The sequence below is a fragment of the Lynx rufus genome, unplaced genomic scaffold, assembly GCF_022079265.1.
Source record: "Lynx rufus isolate CCGP_SWC_20201006 ecotype Redwood Valley unplaced genomic scaffold, mLynRuf1.p SCAF_2, whole genome shotgun sequence".
Lineage (NCBI taxonomy): Eukaryota > Metazoa > Chordata > Mammalia > Carnivora > Felidae > Lynx > Lynx rufus.
Window position 1 is genome coordinate 79,829,392 of NW_025814834.1, and position 23,073 is coordinate 79,852,464.

Sequence of the window (23,073 nt, forward strand, 5' to 3'; positions counted from 1 at the left end):
TCTGTGCTGATAGCTCAGAACCTGGAGCCTGCTTCGAATTCTGTGTCTCCTCTCTGCCCCTCTCCTGCTCGTGCTCTGTCTCTCTCTGTCTCAAAACTAAATAAACATTAAATTTTTTTTTTTTAAAGAAAAGGATTTATATTTGGGGGTGGGAGCAGGGCAGGGGGGTAAGGAGGCAGAGGGAGGACAGAAACTTAGAGAAAACGTCAGGGGTAGGGAGGGTTCTGGCTGAACCTACCTAACCAGATTCTTGCTGGCAGCAGGCCAGGGGGACCAGACTTTGCCTGGTGGGCTAAGGAATTTGGTCAGATAACAAGAGTGATGAGATACCAAGGGTAGGGGGATTCTGGCTAAAGGATTCTTGCTAAATTTGGGCAAATACAAAGACAGACTTGGAAGTCCAAAAGTTGAGGCCTGATTGGAAAGAGGATTCAGAGGACCCTGACTAAAGTTTGGTGTAGGAGAGACTGTTTGTCATTTGTAAGAAAATAGAATATGTTAAAGTCAAAAAATCAACCTTCCTAGATACATACATGTGAATATATCTGTCCTGGCCAAATGAACTATTGGGCATAAGAACATCGGAGTGCACGGAAAGATGAGGGGCTACAGTCTAAGTATGGACTCCTCCTTCACCCCACCCTTAATTGATAGGAAAGAGATCAAGTGTCCTTGTCCATAATTGTTCTCCGACCCAGCATCAGATTGGGGCCCCGTTCACACTAAGTGTAGAGTTTGTATTATTTAAATTGTGACTTTACAAACTGCGGAGCTACTAACCAAACATATGCACATGTTCCCATTTTTATATCTGCAGGTGAAGTATAAGGAAACCATTGGACAAGGAACACCAATCCCTGACCTGCCTGAAGTAAAACGTGTCAAGGAGACACAGAAGCATATTAGCTCGGTAATGGCCCGTGTGTTGGGCATGCATTTGTGCAACCAGCCACCTCCCAATAGCTACCTACCTTTCTGTCATCCCTTCTTCCTCCTACTAAGGGCTTCCCGTGCCTTGAGGAGGGTGTGAATTTCCCTCCCTCCATCCTAGATAAGAAACTTCTGTCTTCACATAATTAAGGAGCAGAAGGGACTTGGCTTCTTGATTAATCATCATGCCTGCAGTTTCTAAAGTAAAAAGTGCCAGCAGTAATAAGATTATCAGAATGATTTCAAGTGAGTTAAAAGATATCAATATAAAAATACAAAATATTACATATATATAATTGCATATATTGTATTATATATAAAATTATACATAATTTTATATAAAATATATATAAATATATATTTATATATAAATATATAAAATACAAAAATATATATATAAAATTATATATATAAGATTTTGTGTTCCTCTTATATATATCTTTGCGTGAGTATGCACCTCAGGTTATTCTCCCCCATCCAGGAAAACTCTAGGTAGACTTGTGAAGTCTATGCAGCCTTCTCCTCTCCCTTTCAAGATCTCTTGCCCTGTATCGTCTGCTGTCTTGCAAATGCATTGTGTCTCTAAGGTGCCAGCTGTCATTTATCTACCCACAATGACATATAGTAAGCATGTTCTGTATAGGAATTTCAGGCACCTGTGCATAGTGTCTATCTGTGGGGGAAGGGTGTGAGGGATGGGGGTGGTCCCTCACACCTGAAATAATCAGGTTAAGCATATGTTTCTCCTGACCTCTATCAGGCTAGCCTAGCCTCTCCTCCCCACCTCCCAACACTGTGTGCACGTACACACGCGTGCACAAACGCTCACTCCCTCAGCTTTCCCATCTGTAAGCAGATTCTAAGCAAAAGCTGGCTACTAGCAAGAGACACTGTGGAGCTTGGGAAATAGTTGATGGCCAATAAAAGGTGACGACCTTGGTCTTATAGGTTCTGCTGGTCTCTGGAGGACTGAACTCTCATTGCCATTAGGAGACCCTTGATATCTCTCTCGCAAACTGCTCATACTATTTAGATCTCACTCCCTTTTCACTCTTTGCTTATACTCTGGCTTCCTTATGGTACAAATTTCAATCCAGATTTTTGTGGCCACCAGTTGAAGAAAACTCCTTTAGTCACTTTTGATTACAACTTCCTGTCTTTCTCTGGTTACGTTTTGTTCTGTTGTCCATGACCAGGTCTGCTGCCTTGCTGGGTAAAGAGACACAAGTTTGTCTAACACGGTAGATTTTTAAAGATCCCTAAAAGTTTCTCAGCAAAACAAAGATATCACCACTAGTCTGTCAGTATTTTCAGAATTAATCTGTGACACAAACTCCCACGTTGTTCATGTTGACCCCACCCATGCTCAACTACACCATAGGATCTATTTATTTAAAAAGAATTCATTCATTTCTTTAGGCTGACAATTCTTAACATTAATCAAGAGGGAAGAAGGTAAAGAAGGAGGCCAGAGGCTCAAGAAGTTCCTTACTCTTTTCATTAAAATTTACAGACCTTTGATATGACCCCTAAAAAATAGGGACATCCCTCAGTTTGAAAACTAGTAATTTACATGATCCAACAGTCATCAGTAGGAATTTCCAGGGAAGAATTTCTGAAAAACACACTGTTTAAATCTTGTCATATTAAGGGCACCTACAGACTAGGTGCCGCCTAGGAATTTTCAGTAGAAAACACAAAACAAAATTCTCAATAAACCTGAAAGAATAGTGTGTCACATGATTATAAGATTTTAAACCACATAACCTATGTATTAAGTACAAATCTACTGTGGACCTACTGATACTAAATGTCATGAAATGGTTAGATTTTTCTCATTGTTGAATTTATTACCAGTTTTTAATGAATTTTAGGACTGTATTAAGTGTTGACTATAGAAAATGTGTACTAAATTACACATTTGTGTGTAAAGTAGTCTTCAAGGTAGTAAAATTACTACTTTTGAAGAGGGAACATAAAATTTTGTGGAGTTTCTTTTGCTTATCCCTTGAGTGTCTTATCTGAAAGCAGATTATTTTTAGGGGTTTCCACCACACAGCCCACACATGTGGCTATAATCTAAAGGATTCATGGTCATTTTACCTTTTTGGCTAATTATCTCCTACAGGTTATGTACAAAGAAAACCTGGGAACAGGCATTCCAACCCCTGTCACTCCAGAGATTGAGAGAGTCAAACGCAATCAAGAGAACTTTAGCTCGGTATTTACAAATATATCAAATAAGAAACTCTATTTCCCCATTTAAAAATTTACAAGAATAACCCATTATCCTTTTTTTTTTTTAAAAAAAGTAACATCTTAACAATCCTGTGTGTGCGTGTGCGTGTTATTACCTGACCAAAACCATCTGGACTTAAACATAGTGACTCACTTTTCTGATGGTACTTTAACATTTTTAGCGACTGACAACTGTGGATACTTAGGTCTGAATTACTGTATGGAGAATTAACACCAGATCCCTCATCATTATACTCATTTCCTATAACCAATGTACTGTTTCATCCCCAGAATTAGCTTGGTAGACTTCATCATTAAAGTGGTGAAGAAAAAGGAAAAGCATTATCCTTACTAAATTAATTACTCACCGAAAGATTCCCTCTTCACACCAACTCCCTGCCCCTGATTTTCTCCCTTCCTTAATCTTTGTGCCTGTTTTGAATGTCTTTTGGGTGCTTTCTTGTATCTCACAGGTTTTGTACAAAGAAAATTTGGGGAAAGGAACCCCAACACCTATCACTCCAGAGATGGAGAGAGTCAAACGCAATCAAGAGAACTTTAGCTCGGTATTTCTTAGGGGCATAAATAAAATCCCTTAATTCTTATTTAAAATAATATTTTTAACACATTACAAACATATGATTTTTCTCCCTGTAAAATTACTAAATTCATATAATGAAAATAATGATACCAAATATTACCTCAGTTTTCAACCCAAATCTAATTTAGTAGTTTCTTGAGTTCTGGTGTGAAATTTTTAACTGTTTTCCCTAAAACATAACTATTGGTCACTTCCTTAAAAACCCATAATATTCAGTGTTCTGTGTTTTTCCCCTCTCAAATCCTCCTTTAATAACAATAAGTGTTTCTAGCTGTTGTGGCATAAGTCAAAAGTAAAAATCTAACATCCTTTCAAAAGGTCAGTGTTAATTAGAATTTTATTTGTGCTTATTCTGGCTCTGTTTGATGTTATTTTTTTGTGTTTGTAGCCTTTTGTAGAAGAATGTGACTCTTAATATTTCCATTCATGAGACGACAGAACAATTTACAGTAACTCAGAAATGTGGCTCAGTTACTTTGTGTACCACATCAGATATAAATGAGGTTTACTTTGGAATAGCTTAAGGACTATTGAAAGCTAATGTTTATTTAGCTTCTAATACTTATTAATATTTATTTTATTCCCCCCAACCTCTCTCTCTCTCTTGTTCCCTATTTTAGCATTACCAACAACTCATTATGGATATTAATTTCAATGAACTTGAACACTATTTGATCAGGCCTAATACCTCTGTCTTTGAGAGAAGACCTATATTAGTGACTCCTGCCTGCAGCCTGGCAGCTGTGTCTCTATTAATGCCACTTAGAGACAGACATCCTACTGTGTGTGACGAAATGTCAAAGTGATTGGTTCTATTTCTTAAAGTTGGTCAGGCCTATTTCATGCCATTATGAAAATAAACAAAAATACTTTTAGAGACTAGTTTGAAGGTTAATTACCTGAAAGATGGGTCCATGCTGATGTGATTGTTGGTTTTGTGCACACAGATTTTGTACAAAGAGAACTTGAGCAAGGGGACCCCCCTTCCTGTCACTCCTGAGATGGAGCGAGTCAAACGCAATCAAGAAAACTTTAGCTCGGTATTCAGGAGAAAGCTCCTTTAATTCCATATTTTAAAAATAATAACAACTTTCTATAAAACAAACTTCTCACTATTAGTCCCTTTAAAATAATGAGTTTAACATTTTTTAATATCATCAATTGGATCCTGTTTTCACGTCTTTTACTTACCATTTGATTCTAACATTTTATACCTTCTATAATAGTCCCTTAAAACTTTTAATTGGTTCCTTTCCTTCTTTTTTCAACTTTTATGTTGCCGCTGGGACTTTTGAAGTTCCTTGATATCCAAAAAACCCAAACACCATAGCTCTTATTTACTCAGAACTCTTGTTATTTGATGCTTCTGGGTTAGCAGAAGTCCTAGACATAGGACTTGAGACCACATGCAGAACTAGTGGCTCTGGCTTGGGAGCAGTGGTTACTTTAACCTAGATCCTATCTGGATAAACACAGGACAGAAAAAGAAAGTAGCTCAGTGTTGGAACCCAAAGCAATCTTATCTTGATACTTGTGCTGAACAAGCTATTCCATGAATACAGATCCAGACCTTCTGATTTTTTTTAATATACAAATCAAATCATAAATGTATGTTTAATGTTATTTTTTCTTGTATTAATGCTATTGAAAAATTCCGTAATAGTCTGTGAAACTGCTATATAAGGATCCTAACAGTCACTTATGGTGAGATAGAAAATCAAATGTCAACAGGAAAATTTAGCTGGAGTTTTTTTTGGGGGGAGCAGGTTTGATCCAAAGTGGCTTTTATTGTCAGTTTAAATATTTTCAGAAAGTTTTATTCTTCCACATAATTAGATCAGTAACTTTCTTTGGTCCCAGTGTCTTTTGGTTTTGTTTTCCTTTGTTTTTAATTACTATTCACTAACAACCTTTCGATTTTGTTAAATTGTCAATGTAAATTAATGTTACCTTTGGAATGTTATAGTCATTATTTTCCCTGTGGGGGGATGATGATGATGATGATGATGATGATGATGATGATTTCTTCTTTTAGAAGAATTAAGGTTTGCATTAATTTTCAAAACTATATTTTAATTATTTTCTTCTACGTTAGAGTAAGTATACTGTTTATATCTGAGATCGTAATGATCCTGACAGTACTGGGCAATTTTTTTTTCCTACGTAACCATTGTGTTCATTTTTACACAGGTTGCATTTAGGCAAAATTGTCCGGTGGTGCGTAGAGCTTTCAAGATTCTGTGTGAAATAAATAGTACTATGTATTAAAACATTACCTTTCTGACTTGGCCACCTCCACAATTTGAATTTACTCAACAAAGACCAATTTTGCTATATTGCATAAATTTGGCCTGGGGATTTAAATATCTATTATTCTGCAAAATAGATGTTCTATGTAGGTAAAATAGGTATTTGTCAATCTAATTAAAAAATAATTTTTCTATTGTACACTAAGCACTTTAGTGCCTTTATGAAATTATTTGTAATTTTTTCCTTAATTCCCAACACAGGAACAAACATTCAGTATAATATGAGTTGATATTGAGTTGAATACCAAATACACTGGCACGTTAGCTAAGGAAATATGGAGCGTGTTCTCATCCAGATCTGTATTTGAAGAGATAGGTTGACTTGGTGAATTTGTCTTTCCTGTTTGGTGTCTGTAGTCTCGTACGAGGGTCCCTACAGGACAGATGAAAGGGCTGTTTTGACTGCTTTTGTTTTTTCTGGATGCTCTCTTGTGTCATACAGGTGTTGTATAAAGAAAACCTCGGGAAAGGGATCCCAATTCCCATCACTCCAGAGATGGAGAGAGTCAAACACAATCAAGAAAACTTTAGTTCGGTATTTAAAAGAAAAAAAAAATCCCTTTAACTATTTTTAAACCAAAAATTAATGGCTATAATTTTAATCTAATCAGCTTATCCCAATAAAAACTTTGACATGTCTTGTTCACAACTTAATGCTGCCATTTCCTATGAATTCATTTCCCCATTTTGGTTAAGTATTAATATAATCATTTGACTTATAAAACAAAAAAGTGTTCAGTATTCTATCCCAGGCTTTAAAAACATAACCTTCTCAGTGTCTAAGCACCCACATTTATCCTGCTTTGGCAAATCTGATCTGAATGTAAAGCTTATAAAAATTTATTTAGCAAAGATCAGAATGTTGGTCTCATTTCTGTTCTAACTTTCTCTGCCCCTACTGGTGTTTGTACAGATTTTTTGAAGTTTCCTTTTTTAGAATCTTGTCATTGCTCTCCATTTGCTTTAAAAATAAGTAATTCTCCCAATGTGTTCACCCAAACTAAAAATTAAATACTTGGACTTCTTTTGAAAAGTCAACAAAAGAAGGTTTGTGTAGGTATCTTCATATATACAATGTTTCTAAAACCCAAATACCCTTATGTGGATTATTAATAACATTTCCAAATCAAAAATAACTTCCTGGGTTCTCCTTTTGTCTCTTACCCTTTTAATTTTTTTTCTCTTCCTCATAACAAACTGGGGGCACTAATCCTTCCCTTTCATGGTGCACTCTGTTGCTCAGTGCTACAGGGATTTGTTCAAACAACAAAAATAACAAAACTTTCCTTTCCTATTTCTTCGTTTTTGCTGCTCTTTCCTGCATTCCCTTACTTATGTCTCTAGGCTCGTACAGGTTGGATCTAGAAGCTTCTGGTGTTTCCTTTCCTCTAACTCATTCTCTTCCTCTTTGCCCTTCTACTCCCCACTTCTCCACAAGTGGGGGAAAGTGGTTGATTGCTCTTTTTGTTCTGGATGCTTTCTTATCATACAGGTGCTATACAAGGAGAACCTGGGGACTGGAATTCCAATCTCCATCACCCCTGAGATGCAGAGAGTCAAACACAATCAAGAAAACCTTAGCTCGGTATTTTGGAAAGAAAGGGAAAAAGAAGATGCCATTTAACCTCGTTATTAAATAGATACTTAACATTTATTCCTTTTTAAAACCCACTACCCTTCCTTTGTTTCTAATATACCTCACTTAGCAAAAAGACATACTTTTACATTTTTATGTTACTACTATGGATTTTTTTTTATATTTTAGTTAATTGACTTCTATTCCATCTGGTATTTAAAAAAATATTAAAAAAAAAAACACTGGTCTTTAGTTTGCTTGGATAACAACAAAACCGAGTTCTAACCATCGCAAACCCCCACGTGATTGGGAGGCAGTGTGCTCACAGAAATGGAACAATAACATGAATAACTGACAACCTTTCCCCAGCAGCTGAGGTCCTTGCTGCCCTACGGTCCTCTTCCCCAGCCCAAGAATGGCTGCCATTAAAATAGTTTGTGGCAAATTGTCAACCTGTAACTCCTGTGTCATGTGGTAACAAGGAAGTTGAACTTGTCTTTAAGAATCTTAAAAACCAATGAAATATTACTGATGCCTGTTTTTTCTGGATGCTTTCTCATCACACAGGTGTTGTACAAAGAAAATATGGGCAAGGGAACCCCTATACCTGTCACTCCAGAGATGGAGAGAGTCAAACACAATCAAGAAAACCTTAGCTCGGTATTTTGGAAAGAAAGGGAAAAGAAGATGCCATTTAACCTCATAATTAAATAGATATTTAACATTTATTCCTTTTTAAAAACCCACTGCCCTTCCTTTGTTTCTAACATACCTCACTTAGCAAAAAGACATACTTTTGCATTTTTACCTTGTTACTGTGGCTTCAGTTTTTAATTTTAGTTAATTGACTTCTATTCCATCTGATATTTTAAAATATTTTTGTTTAAGCCACTGGTCTTTAATTTGCTTGGATAACAACAAAACCGAGTTCTAACCATCTCAAACCCCCACGTGATTGGGAGGCAGTGTGCTCACAGAAATGGAACAATAACATGAATAACTGACAACCTTTCCCCAGCAGCTGAGGTCCTTGCTGCCCTACAGTCCTCTTCCCCAGCCCAAGACTGGCTGCCATTAAAGTAGTTTGTGGCAAATTGTCAACCTGTAACTCCTGTGTCATGTGGTAACAAGGAAGTTGAACTAGTCCTTAAAATCTTAAAACCAATGAAATATTACTGACGGCTGTTTTTTTCTGGATGCTTTCTCATCACACAGGTGTTGTACAAAGAAAATATGGGCAAGGGAACCCCTATACCTGTCACTCCAGAGATGGAGAGAGTCAAACACAATCAAGAAAATATTAGCTCGGTACTTTGGCAAGAAAAGCAAAAACTACTTCTTTAATGATTTAAAATAATACTTATTAATCCTACTTTTAAAAAACAACTTAAATTTTGTGAATTTTGTTTATCACATGTATCCTTCTTTCCTAGAAGGCTACTCTTAGCTTTAACCCTGTAATAACAAGATTGCTTTAATCCATAAAGTTCTAATATCAGGAAGTAACAGATTTTCCAATAAAATATCCTTTCACTCATCTCTCCCCAAACTTACTCTCTATCTACTATCCTCAAGGTCTCTTTGTTTTATGCACTCATGAAATTTGGGGGGTGGCATGGTAGGTATGAGAGCTCTTTCTGGAACATTGGAGTTGTGATCTTCTTCAGCTTTTGCACCTATCACTTTTGGTTCTAATTTATCCTGTCAGATTTAGACAAAGAGACCTTGGGGAAATAACCCCTGATTCTCTTCTTCAAGGATAATGACATTTCTATTCCATCGGATATTTTTAAATATTAAAAAAAAAAACCACTTGTCTTTTAGTTTGCTTGGATAACAACAAAACTGAGTTCTAACAATCTCAAATCCCCATGTGATTGTTTGGAGGTACTGTGCTCATAGAAATGAAAAAACTAAGATCCACTAGTGATTTCAGCACATGACTATCAATTTACTTAAAAAGGAAAGTGTCACTCGAACTGTTTTTGCTTTACCAATTTTAATTTTTTTTTTTTTGTCTTTAGCGTGGTCTTTAACTGTTAGCTTTAGTAAACCATTTCCTGTAAGCCTGTGCTCTGTGATATTATATATGTTTAGTGATTACTGGTGGAGTGGGGGAGCGGAGATTGGGATTCGTATGGGGAGGACACTAGCTCGTGTAAGGAAGAAGCCTGCGACCCCTCACATCAGCGCTATGTGTGGGTTTCTCCAGTACTTGAGCACAGGGCATCAGAATCACCCAGGGCACTTGTTACATCAGATTGTAGGGCCCTGTCCCCATAGTTTCTCATTTTCTGGGTCTGGTGTGAGGCCAGCAAATTTGCAATTCTAGCAAAGCGCTCAGGCGATGCTGAGCTTGCTATTCAGGAACCCCACTTTGAGAACCATTACTTGAACAGAATTCCTTCTCTTGAACATCATTTCCCAAACCCATTCCCCATGAATGACACTGAAGGGAGACACTGAGGTAAAGGATTTATGGTGATGCTAATGATGTAATCGCTGAGAACATTTTTCCTTACTGAGAAGTTTGCTGGTGAACTAAAGTAGGAGACAGAGCACGGATGACAGCAGGGAACAAAAGAGTAGGAGAAATCCTTGTTTGTGGGCCCAGGATTGTATGGATGTGTCTATATACAGAGTTGCTGCACAACCAACCATGCAGTCGCCCACTCCTGTGTAGGGACCGGCCCCGCCTTCTCGGTGTCACTCAAGCGCATTCCCCTACAGTCCTTTCTGGATGATCTGTCTGGTGCTTGAAATTCATAGACTAGTGGGAAAATGAAGGCTGTCTTTCATCCTTTTTGGGGCACACTGCAGTTCTGTCAGGTGGTCTGCCAGGATGTCAGGGCAGGGGCCTACCCTGGAAATGTGTGTCTGGCTGTAACTATACTCAGCTTCCTTTGGAAACATACCTCTTTCCGCCTAACCTTGTTGCCTAAATGGTTTGACACCCTGAACTCATAACAAATTATCTATTCCGTTTAATCTTTTGGTAACTGTAACTTTTTTTTTTCTTTTTGGCTTTTTGGATCCATTGGACCCGCGTAGGTTTTGTACAAAGAAAATGTGGGGAAAGCCACCCCAACCCCTGTCACGCCAGAGATGCAGAGAGTCAAACGCAATCAAGAGAACATTAGCTCGGTATTGTCTTGAGAAACGAAAGTGCTTTTAACTTTGCAAAGTAACCCCTGCAGTTTGGCCTGCTCCTAACTCCATCCCAGGTTAAAAACCAGCAAAATGCCAGTTTTTTTAGAATCTCCTGTAAATGACCTACTACATGTATTATTGCCATTAACTATTTTTTTAAGCTTTCTTCTCGAGAGCCGTTCTCACTAATGTAGTAGATTAAACCTGGAGTTTTCTTCCCCAAATCGCATTATATTTAATAGCCTGAATATTGCCTCTTGGTGATTTTCGGGTCCAACTTTGTATCTCACAGGTGTTATACAAAGAGAACCTGGGGAAAGCGACCCCTACACCCTTTACTCCTGAGATGGAAAGAGTCAAACGCAATCAAGAAAACTTTAGCTCGGTATTTTGGAGAGGAAAAAAGAAATCGTTACCCTTTTAATAAGCCTGGCAATCATGGTTATATCACTAATTTACCTCACATTTTTCCCAGAACTTTTGTTTTAAGTTCATCTTTACCCACTTAAAAACAACCAACCAACCCCTCTAGCTCAAACTGATTTAATTCTTTCTTCTTCTCTGGCTTTATACAATAACATTTTAATGGCTTTATCTCCCTGATGCGTTTCTTATAGAGTGTGATATAATTGAGCCGTAACACAAGCTAGATGATGGTTTTCAGAACTGGTTTTCTGCTTTCTGATGTCTGGATGCTCTCTTGGCTCCTCTAGGTATTATACAAAGAGAATATGAGAAAAGCAACTCCGACACCTGTTACTCCAGAGATGGAGCGAGCTAAGCGCAACCAAGAAAACATTAGCTCGGTATTGTCTAGGATTAAACACAGGAGTAGTGCAACAACTTGGAAAATAACATTTTAACATCATAGAAACACGCCTTTCTCATTCACTTGGAAAGCACACTAAAATGAAAAAAAAGAAATGCAACATCTTGGAAAATAACATTTTTAACACCATAAAAATGTGCACCTTCTCATTCAACTGAAAATTTACATTAAAATTAACACAACTGTGCTTTTAAATTCCAAATGATCATACTAAGAAATAACAAGTTAATTGCCAATGTTTTCTCTTACCTTTATTTTACTCCAAGGTAGTCTTATATAACCAACTAGGTAGTCTTACATAACCAACTGTAACAAATTGACTTCCTAACAGCCTCAATCTTCTGCTCTCCTTTATTTTTAAGGTATTCTATGAAACAGGTAATACTCTGAGGTGGATGCCTTCTTTGGCTTTGGTATTTTGGGTTTTTCATGTCTGGAGGACCTTGATTTCTGTGTTAACATATGGGTTTATGAAATCTGGACATAAACCTGTGAAAATGATCACTTGTTTGGAAGGACAGTTGTTTAGGGGCACCTGGTTGGCTCAGTCAGAAGAGCATGCAACTCTTGATCTTAGGGTCATGAGCTCGAGCCCCGTGTTGGGGGTAGAGATTAAATAATACATTAATTCAACTTTTAAAAAATTAAAAGGATAGTTGTTTTCAATGTCAGAATCACACCTAGTGCCAAATACCATCCAGTCTGCTGGTGCTGCAATTCCCAACAAATCCAAGAGACCCAATTCTTCCGATCCTCTTTGAAATTCTGTGCTCGGTCTCCCTTGAAAAATCAGAGTTGCATTTTCAAAGACAAAACTTGTCCTTTCTCTCCTGATGAGAGCCCTGCCTATTTGTCCTCATGCTAATCTGTTCAGCCGTTAGTCAAGGGTATCACTGGGTCTTTTCAGTTGATTCAAGCTTCCCTTCCCAGCTACTTTTATCTCCAAGTGCTGGAAAAGTTTTGAGACTTCAGAATTAGAACAGTACCATGACCTGGACTTAATTCATGGTCTCTCCTCTACCAGGTTCTTTATTCTGATAGCTTCCGGAAACAAATACAAGGCAAAGCTGCCTATGTCCTAGACACTCCAGAGATGAGACGGGTGCGGGAGACCCAACGTCACATCTCAACGGTGAGTCCGGGATTCTTCAGGATTGACGGGCCAGCCTGCTGGATCAGGTGGAAAAGGAAATGATCACACCGTCATATTTTTACAAAGTGAATTAATGAAATTTCAGGTGAAATATCATGAAGACTTTGAGAAACACAAGGGTTGCTTCACACCAGTGGTGACGGACCCTATCACTGAACGAGTAAAGAAGAACACACAGGACTTCAGTGACATTAACTACCGAGGTATTCAGAGAAAAGTGGTAGAAATGGAACAAAAACGGAATGACCAGGATCAGGAGACTATTACAGGTATATGAGGCCTACAAGGAAAATCAACTCTAAACTGAGGGGGTAGAACAGGAGTGGAATTACCCATAGGAAGGCAAAGGATAAAGGGACCTCAGTCTGTTTTCACTAGTTGTAAAAGAAAACTGGTTTCACGGCTTGCAAAGCTGATCTCCCTTCTTTCTTCTGCTTTGTTCTCCTCTGAGAACAAAGCTAAATTGGTGTTAGTGGTCCTGTGGTTAATTAAGCTCATGCTTTGCTTTCCAAGATATCAGGAGTCATCCAAAAACATCTGTTCTGATCCTTAATTTTGCTCAATCTTAGGTTTACGTGTCTGGCGTACTAATCCGGGCTCAGTTTTTGACTATGATCCAGCAGAAGACAATATACAATCACGAAGCTTACACATGATTAATGGTATGTTACAGCTTATGACATAAATGTCACCATTTAGTGGGCTAGCATCGGTGACCTCAAGGAAACTCAAGGGTCTTCAGTGTTCTCAGTTGTCGTTCCGCAGAGAAACACCTCCCTGACCGGTGGGACAACATCATTTTCTAAGAAAATTTATATCAGGGAAAGATTGCCTCACTGCCTCCATGTAAATCTCCTTAGGCCCCAGTATTATCATTTTGTTTCTAAAGAAAAAAAAAAAAGGTACTACATCTTTCTATTGGAGACATAATGGAAAAAAATACATAGGCACTGGGAAGAGAATGAATTTGACGTTTGGCAACTTTCTGAACATTCTTATGTCATCCAGGAAGATTATTAACAAGACAGGCCACATGCCTTTGTGTCTTCTGTTCATGTTAAAATGTAGAATAATACATAGTGCTTGTTCTTAAAGGATTTACACTCTATTCTCCTGATGGAGAGACAAGTAAATCAGTGGTTACACCCTGACACGTGCAGTTTTAAAGGTCTGCACACAAATTGTAGGAACTCAGAGAAAGGGATCTAAATTAATTTGGAAGTGAGGGAGAGCTTTCTGGAGGAGTTTAATGTGGAGTTTGTGAATTTTGATGAGCCAGGAAAACGGACAGGGTGGAGGGAAGGGGTTGTGGGCCAGGACAGGCTGAGATTTGAAGCGTGGCTGTACCGTTTAGCAGCCACGCGCCCTTTGGTAAGTCACTTCAGCTGTCATGTGGAAAATGAGGATGACAACCACATGATGTACAAGGGTTTCGAGGATTTAATCCGTGGTAGTCTACCGAAAACCACGCTTCGCAAATCCCCCACCCCACCGAACTAAGATTCACTACAGTCAGGCTTTGCTACCGCGTAAGTTTCACGCCTGCTCCCCCGCCCCCCAGCGCAAGCGCAGCGCCGGAGCCGGGAGCAGTCGCGGTCGGCCAGCGCGCTGAGCGTCAGCGGCGTCAGCGGCGGCGGCGAGGACAAGTCCGAGCACTCGGAAGCGGCCGACCAGCGCCTCTCCACCTACAGCGACGGCGGCGTCTTCTTCTCGGCCACCTCCACAGGTACAAGTGGGTGGCCCTGCCCTGGACAGTCGCGGCCCGCCCGCTGACTGGGTTACTAGGGCAGATGCTTTCAGTTAAAATTTTTTTTTTAAATCTGGATTTTTAAAAATCATTTCTAATGATGAGAAAAGCCTAGAACTGTGGAGAAGCACATGAAACCAGATGTTTCATTCATTAACTTTTATGAGAGCCTCCTTTCTTGGAAATCGTTCTTTTTAAGTTAGGGGAAAAGAGAACCTCCACTGTTTGACACTGATTAAATGACGTCTAGCCACCATTTCTTCTCGTAAACTACTTTCCCCCTACCGTGTAGCTTACAAACATGCGAAAACCACGGAACTCCCACAACAGCGATCGTCTTCAGTTGCCACCCAACAGACAACGGTATCCTCTATCCCATCTCACCCATCTACCGCCGGGGTAAGTAAGCAATCAGGAGCTTACTGAAATCATTCTTATCTTTTCATATGTGCAATAATGATTATCGCTATTCTGGTCTTTTTTTTTTTTTAATTCCAAGTTTTAAATTCTAGATAATTAACATATAGTGTAATATTGGTCTCAGGAATAGACTTTAGTGATTCACCACTTATATACAACACTCAGGGCTCATCACAAGTACCCTCCTTAATGCCCATCACTCATTTAACCCATTATATGCCCACCTCCTCTCCATCACCCCTCAGTTTGTTCTCTGTAGTTAAGAGACTGTCTTAGGGTTTCCTTCCCTGTTTTTATCTTATTTTTCCTTCCATGTAATGCTTTTAATACACATCTCATGTTACCAGTAATATCAGAAACCTTTCATTACCAAACTCAAATTAATTAAAAAGAATTATTCAGTGATTTAGAACAAACTAAAGCAAATGATCATTTGGGGCTCATTGGTCCTACCCACTATCTTACTGTATTTGCTGCTTGGAATCATTCTTTTTTTTTTAATTTTTTTTTAACGTTTATTTATTTTTGAGACAAAGACAGAGCATGAACAGGGGAGGGGCAGAGAGAGAGGGAGACACAGAATCGGAAGCAGGCTCCAGGCTCTCAGCCATCAGCCCAGAGCCCGACGCGGGGCTTGCACTCACGGACTGGACCGTGAGATCGTGACCTGAGCTGAAGTCGGATGCTTAACCGACTGAGCCACCCAGGCGCCCCTCATTCTTGAAGAATATACGTATGTGTGCCCATGTCACACATATAAACACGTCATTATCTTAGATTTCCCTTGTTAATATCCATTGAAGAAGAGATAAGTCAAATCATGTTTACAGTTCACCAGATTACTTAAAAAACTGTTAGTTTAAAACCCTGGACTCATTCGTAATATCACAAAAACATCAATTCTTTAGGGTTGAAATAAAAATATTTGTATGAAGAAACTATCTTTACTAAAAGCCATAAAGATCTAAGTATTGAGACCCATTATATTTCAGGAAGGGAATCTTGTAAAGTTGTCATTTTTCCTGAAATAAATACATAAATTCAAGGCAACTCGAGTCAAAATCCTAGAGGAATTTTAAACCATTTTGTATATTAATCCTAAAATTTATTTGAAAGAGTAAAGATGCAAGAATAATCAAGTAAATTTTGAAAGTGACAATAGGAACTTATTAACCAAATAAGAGCAAGACATACTATAAAATTGTCATTAAATATGGATCTTAGCATGGGAATAGATGTGAAAATAGATGAGGTCCAGAAATGGACCCTTAAAGAATTACAGATTAGCAGGGGGGAAAAAAAATCAAAATTGTAAAATACTATAGAAAAGCGGAGACTACTTTTATAATACTGGGGACAGGGGAAGACCTTCCTCAGCAAGTTCTAGAACCTAGGAATGTGTAAGAAAAGACCACATATATTTAACCATAAAACTTTAAGTGTTTCTGTAACAAAAAGAAACATGTCAAACTGGAAGAAATATTTGTAGCATACATAACAAAAAGATTTATATCTAAAAAGCATAACACTCAAAAATTCATTGACAAATTATTCCCCTTCCAGTCAAAATAAGAAAGACCTGTACGCAAATGAATAAACAACTTACAGCAGAAGAAATAAAACACCCAACAAAAAAGATGTTCACCATGATTGCTAACCAGGAATATGCAAATTAAAATAAAGTAGCATATTAGAACATTATGGTAGTGAATAAAAAAAATTAACATGCACATACCATTTGACCTTTCACCTTTAAAAGCTTTTTTTTTTTTTTTTTTCTAAAATACTTGCCTGAAGACAAACATTTGGGGATTAGTGTAAGAAAAAATGGTAACAAAAGACCAAAGGTATAGACCTGGCTAATTTGTGATATTACTAAAATATGGAAAGACCTCAAAGCTGTATTAAATGGAAAGAACAGTAAGTATTATTTATAGTATTGTTCTACTTATACAGCGGGAAAGGGGAAACCTATCGCTGAATATGAATATATGTATGTATATTTCAGAATGCTAGGAAAAAATATGTAGGTTATATACTAATTACTAATTAGTGCCTGTTCCTATCAAGAAAATTTGGGCACTTTCAATCTTTGTTTTTATCTCCAAATTGTTAGTTTTTAAAAATCTTACTTTGCTATCCTAAGAACATTTAACATGAGCTCTACCTTCTTACCATATTTAAAAATTTGGGGGGGGGGTGGTGCTGGTGTCTAGGTGGCTCAGTCAGTTAAGCATCTGACTTCGGCTCAGGTCAGATCTCACAGTTCATGGGTTCAAGCCCCCATCAGGTTCTCTGTCAACATGGAGCTTGCTTCAGATCCTCCCTTCTGTCCCTCTCTCTCAGAAAGATCCTCTCTCTGTCCTTCCCCCGCTCATGCATACTCACTTGCTCTCTCTCAAAAATACATAAAACATTTAAAAAAAAACTATTTTTGAGATGAGGGGGAGGAAGGGGCAGAGGGAGGGAGAGAGAATCCCAGACAGGCTCTGCACTGTCAGATGGAGCCCAACACAGGGCTCAATCTCATGAACTGAACCATGAGATCATGACTTGGGCTGAAATCAAGAGACAGACAGATGCTGAGCTGATTGAGCCACCCAGGAGCCCCCCCTTCTTACCACATTTTTAGGTGTTCAGTACATTCTTATTCACTATAGGTTCAAGGCTGTGTGTGCAGATCTCTAGAGATCTCCAGAACAACAGATCTCTAGAGCTTATTCATCTTGCTTAACTAAAACTCTATGCTTGTTGATTTTAATTCCCCATTTTCCCCTCCCACGTTACAGGTTTGTTTGTTTTTTTAACATGTGGAGGATAGCTTGTAGCAACTTTTACTACTAACATGCTCCCAAATTCCAAAAGTGAGAGATACATGCAATATTGCTATGGTTTTTCAAATTTTTCTTCTCCAAAACACAAGATTGACTTCCTCAAAAAGGGAAGAAAAGGCTATATATAAAACATTTTTTCATACAATTTTATGAATATATTAACATACTATTAAGTTCATCATTTGAAGTGTACAGGCCCAGTGATTTTGTTATTCAACCACTACCATAATCTAATTTCCTAATATTTCATCACCCTAAAAAAACCCTGTACCCATCAACAGTCACTCCCCATCCCCCACCATCCAATCCTAAGTGATCCACTAATGTACTTTGTTTCTACTTGCCTATTCAAGACATTTCATGTAAACGAAATCACACAATATGTGATCTTTTGTGACTAGATTCTTTTAACTTAATGGTCTTAGTTCATCTAGTTGTATCATACAGCAATAATTCATTTCCTTTTATCAACAAATAATATTCCATTGTATGAAAATCTCACCTTTTCATTCTTCATTCATCAGTTGGTAGGCATTTGGGTTAGTTCCACTTTTGGGCTGCTATCAGTGGCAGATGTAGAAGTTATTATGTGGACGTATTTACCTACGTAGGACCGGAATATGCTAACTCTGTATTTAAGATGGGAGAAACTTCCAAAACTCTATTCGGAGTGGTTGTACCATTTTACATTCTCACCAGCAGTTTATATGGGTTCAAATTTCTCCATATCTTCCCCTAAACTGGTTATTGAGTATCACCATTCTCATGTGTGTGAAGTGGTATTTCATTGTGGTTCTCCCTGATGACTACTAAGGTTTGAACATTTTTTTCAGGAGCTTACGGGCTGTTTGTACATCTCCTTTGGAGAATTCAGATCTTTTGCCCTTCCCCCCACCTTTTATCAGTATTGAATTATAGTTCTTTATATTTTCTGGACGGTAATTCCTTACCAGATAGATGATTTGCAAATATTTTCTCCTATTTTAGTCTTTTTACTTTCTTGGTGGTAGTTGCTCATTCTATTTTGTGCAACTTAAATTTGTGAAGTAAGCTGTAAGAGACCTTAAAACTAGGTGTTTAGGGTACTTGTTGCAAATCTAATATGTATCTTTTTTTTTTTTTTAACCTTTTTTCATCTTCACAAATAGAAAATCTTCCGTGCCATGTACGACTATATGGCTGCTGATGCAGATGAGGTGTCCTTCAGAGACGGAGATGCTATTGTAAATGTTCAGGCGATTGATGAAGGTTGGATGTATGGCACTGTGCAGAGGACCGGCAGGACCGGCATGCTGCCAGCCAACTACGTGGAGGCTATTTAAGCATTTTAAGTATCGCACCTGTCTGGAGGACCTGCAGAACCTCTAGTCAGTATTTCCGTTCAGACACTCCACTGTTACTCAAGCTGCCTCATGATCTTTTTGTGTCAATATGACTAATAGTTTATACCATCCCTTAATTTGTTTCTATATGAACTTCAGTAATTCTTCAAGGAAAACAAATGTTAATATCACCAATCTGTTCAATTATTAAACTAGATTTACTTCATTATTTTCTGGACTTGGATATAAAACTTAAGAGACAACATTAAACCCATAGGTTCATTATTTTTAAAACTGTCATTAGCAAATTTTCCATAGGATTAAGTTTAATTATAGAATAGGCATTTTAAAAGTCTATGCAATGTTATTGCTGTATCAACCCAGAGTCTTTCTCCATTATGAAAATGTTTAACATTTAATACCAGGATTCTGAACATGTTAAACACATTAAGGAAAAAATGGCAGAAATACTCCCCTTTTCTTGCTTACCGAATGCTGATGCTTTTAATTCTATTCCAGTTCTGAAGTTATAAAGGTGACAGTTGATATAAACTGTTGATAAGCTAGTAACTAATAAAGTCTATAATTCTGCAATAAACACCACTGATGTGATGACTTATTTTTTTAATAGTTTTAAGATCTACAAATAAAAAATTTCAATAAAGCAAATCCATTACATTAGACTTCACCAAAAAAAAAAAAAAAAAACTTAAAAAAATGTACTGTTAAAAATGCACAAGCATAGGCTTTCTCAGATCTATACTGTGTTCAGTAAGCTTCCCTTATGGCTCAGCTGATAACATTTTAGAAACAGCTATGGGATCAGCAGGTGACAACCAGGAACTCAGTAGTGGTGGGACGTGCTGTGCCACTATTTCCTGTTGACCTGCCCCCTCCAATATGCCCTTGGCAATCTCGGAAAAGGGGGCAGGAAATTTATTTGAAGAAATAAAAGCTGAAAACTTCCCAAACCTAAGGAAGGAAATAAAATTCAGATCCAGGAGGCATAGAAGTCTCAACAAAATCAACGTTATGGAGTTCCATACCAAAAAACAGTAATTAAAATGGCAAAATTACTAACAGAGATTTTAAAAGCAACAAAATAAAAAGTTACATACAAGAGTAACTCCGTAAGGCTATCAGGGGATTTTTCAGTTGAAACTCCACAGGCCAGAAAGGAATGGCATAACATAATTCAAACTGAGAGATAAGCACCTGCAGCCAAGAATATTCTATCCAGCAAGGTTGTCATTCAGAATAGGAGACAGAGTTTCAAAACAAAAGTAATTCATGATCACGAAATCAGTCCTACAAGACATATTAAAGGGGACTCTTTGGAAAGGAAAGGCCATAATATAAGAAAACTTGAAACACAAAAGCAGTAAAACTAAACATAAAAATCAGTCAAGAAATTCATAAAGAATGTAAAGTATGACACCATTATACCCAAAATGGGGAGGGGAGGGCAAGAACCAAAGAACGGGTTCAAACTTAATGGTCAACTTAACATAGACTGCTAGGTGCAAAAGACATGTTATATGTGAACTTAATGGTAACCACAAATCAAAAACCAGTAATAGATACACAAAAAATAAAGAGAAAGGAATCCAGGGGTACCTGGGTGCCTCAGTTGGTTGAGTGTCTGCCTTCACCTCAGTTCATGATCTCACAGCTCATGAGTTTGAGCCTGCACTGGGCTCACTGCTATCAGCAAAGAGCCTGCTTCAGATCCTCTGTTCCCCTCTCTCTTCCCCTCCCCAGCTTGCGCTCTCTCTCAAAAATAAACCTTTAAAAAAGAGAGAAAGGAGTCCAACTACATCACTAAAGAAAGCCAGCAAACCATGAGAGAAGGAAAGAGGAGAAGACTGGAACAGAGAAGAACTACAAAACAACCATAAAACAAGTAACAAAAAAGCAATTAAGTACATACCTACCAATAATTACTTTGAATGTAAATGGAGTAAATGTTCCAATCTAAAGACATAAAGTGATGATGGAATGGATAAAAAAGCAAGATCCATCTTGATGCCGCCTATATGCAAATGGAAGTGAAAAGAAAGCTGAGGTAGCAATACTTACGTAGGACAAAAAACACTAAAACAAAGACAAAGAAGGACATTATATAATCATAAAAGGGACAATCCAACAAAAAGATATACCAATTGGGGACACCTTTGAGCCTCATGTTGGGTGTAGAGATTACTTACATAAATAAACTTTTTTAAAAAAAGATATAACAACTGTAAATTGGGGAGTAGCCAAATACATAAAGCAGCTAATAAAAGACATGAAGGAATTGACAGTAATACAGTAATAGTAGGGGACTTAAACACCCCACTTACATCAATGGATAGATCATCCAAACAAAATCAACAAGGAAACAGTGACTCTGTATGAGACAATGGACCAGATCGATCTAACAGATATATTCAGAACAGTCTATCCTAAAACAGAAGACACATTCTATCCTAAAACAGAACACACATTCAAGTGCACATGAACATTCTCTAGAAGAGATCACATATTAGGCCACAAAACAAGTCTCAACAAATTCAAAAGATCAAAATATTACCATGCATCTTCTCCTACCGCAACACTATGAAACTATAAATCAACCATAAGAAAAAAATCTGGAAAAAACACAAATACATAGAGGTTAAATAACATGCTACTAAACAATGAATGCATCAACCAAGAAATGAAAGAGAAAAAAAATTACATAGATACAAAGGAAAATGAAAACACAAGGGTCCAAAATCTTTAGGACACAGCAAAAGCTGTTCTAAGAAGTTTATAGCAATATAGGCTTATCTCAAGTAGCAAGAAAAATCTCAAATAAACAATCAATCTAACCTTACACCTAAAGGAGCTAGAAAAGAAAGAACAAATAAAACCCCAAACCAGGAGAAAGAAAGAAAGAATAAAGATTGGAGGAGAAATAAAATAGAAACTAAGAAGATAGAACAGATTACTGAAACCAGGAGCTGGTACTTTGAAAAGATCAACAAAATTGGTAAACCTTTAGTCAGATTCATCAACAAAAAAAGAGGACTCAAAAGCAGAAATTAAATTGGAGAAATAACCAACACCACAAAAATACAAAGGATTATAAGAGAATATTATGAAAAAATTATATGCCAACAAATTGGACAACCTAGAAGATTTGGATAAATTATTAGAAACATATAACCTCCCAATGCTGAATCAGGAAGAAACAGAAAACTTGAAAACTTGAAAAGACTTAACACCAGCAATGAAATTTAATCAGTAATTTAAAAAGATCCCAAGAAACAAAAGTCCAGGACTACATGGTTTCACAGGTGAATTCTACCAAACATTTTGAAGGTTAGGTTAATACCTATTCTCCTCAAACTATTCCAAAAAGAGAAAGAAACTTCCAGGTTCATTCTATGAGGCCAGCATTACCCTGATTCCAAAACTAGACAGACACTGAAAGCAAAAATAAAAAGACTACATGCCAATATCTCTGATGAACACAGATGCGAAAAGCCTCAACAAAATATTACCAAACCAAATCAAATAATACATTAAAAAAAATCACTGGGGCGCCTGGGTGGCTCAGTGAGTTAAGTGTCCGACTTCGGCTCAGGTCATGATCTCACGGTTTGTGAGTTTGAGCCCCGCATCTGGCTCTGTGCTGACAGCTCAGAGCCTGGAGCCTGCTTCGGATTCTGTGTCTCCCTCTCTCTCTCTGCCCCTCCCCTGTTCATGCTCTGTCTCTCTCTGTCTCAAAAATAAATAAAACATTAAAAAAAAAATTAAAAAACCATTTACCACGATCAAGTGGGATTTATTCATGGAATACAAGGGTGGTTCAATATTCACAAGTCAATCAACATGACATATTACATCAAGAGGATATTTTATTTATTTTTGAAGGAGAGACAGAGTGTGAGCAGGGGAGGGGCAGAGAGAAAGACACACACACAGAATCCAAAGCAGG

At 37.6% G+C, this 23,073-nt stretch overlaps 1 protein-coding gene across 1 annotated transcript in view; it reads left to right on the forward strand.

Moving 5' to 3' along the window:
• NEB (nebulin) overlaps window positions 1–19,696 on the forward strand; it is a 211,725-nt gene extending 192,029 nt beyond the window's left edge. The window contains exons 135-147 of the mRNA XM_047083946.1: window positions 818–910; window positions 3,059–3,151; window positions 3,642–3,734; window positions 8,870–8,962; window positions 10,706–10,798; window positions 11,097–11,189; window positions 11,518–11,610; window positions 12,658–12,765; window positions 12,872–13,055; window positions 13,356–13,448; window positions 14,348–14,512; window positions 14,826–14,932; window positions 18,936–19,696. Coding sequence (XP_046939902.1) covers window positions 818–910; window positions 3,059–3,151; window positions 3,642–3,734; window positions 8,870–8,962; window positions 10,706–10,798; window positions 11,097–11,189; window positions 11,518–11,610; window positions 12,658–12,765; window positions 12,872–13,055; window positions 13,356–13,448; window positions 14,348–14,512; window positions 14,826–14,932; window positions 18,936–19,109 — 1,482 coding nt within the window. The 3' untranslated portion in view covers window positions 19,110–19,696. The remainder of the gene's footprint in view (window positions 1–817; window positions 911–3,058; window positions 3,152–3,641; window positions 3,735–8,869; window positions 8,963–10,705; window positions 10,799–11,096; window positions 11,190–11,517; window positions 11,611–12,657; window positions 12,766–12,871; window positions 13,056–13,355; window positions 13,449–14,347; window positions 14,513–14,825; window positions 14,933–18,935) is intronic.
• The last annotated feature ends 3,377 nt before the right edge of the window (window positions 19,697–23,073 follow it).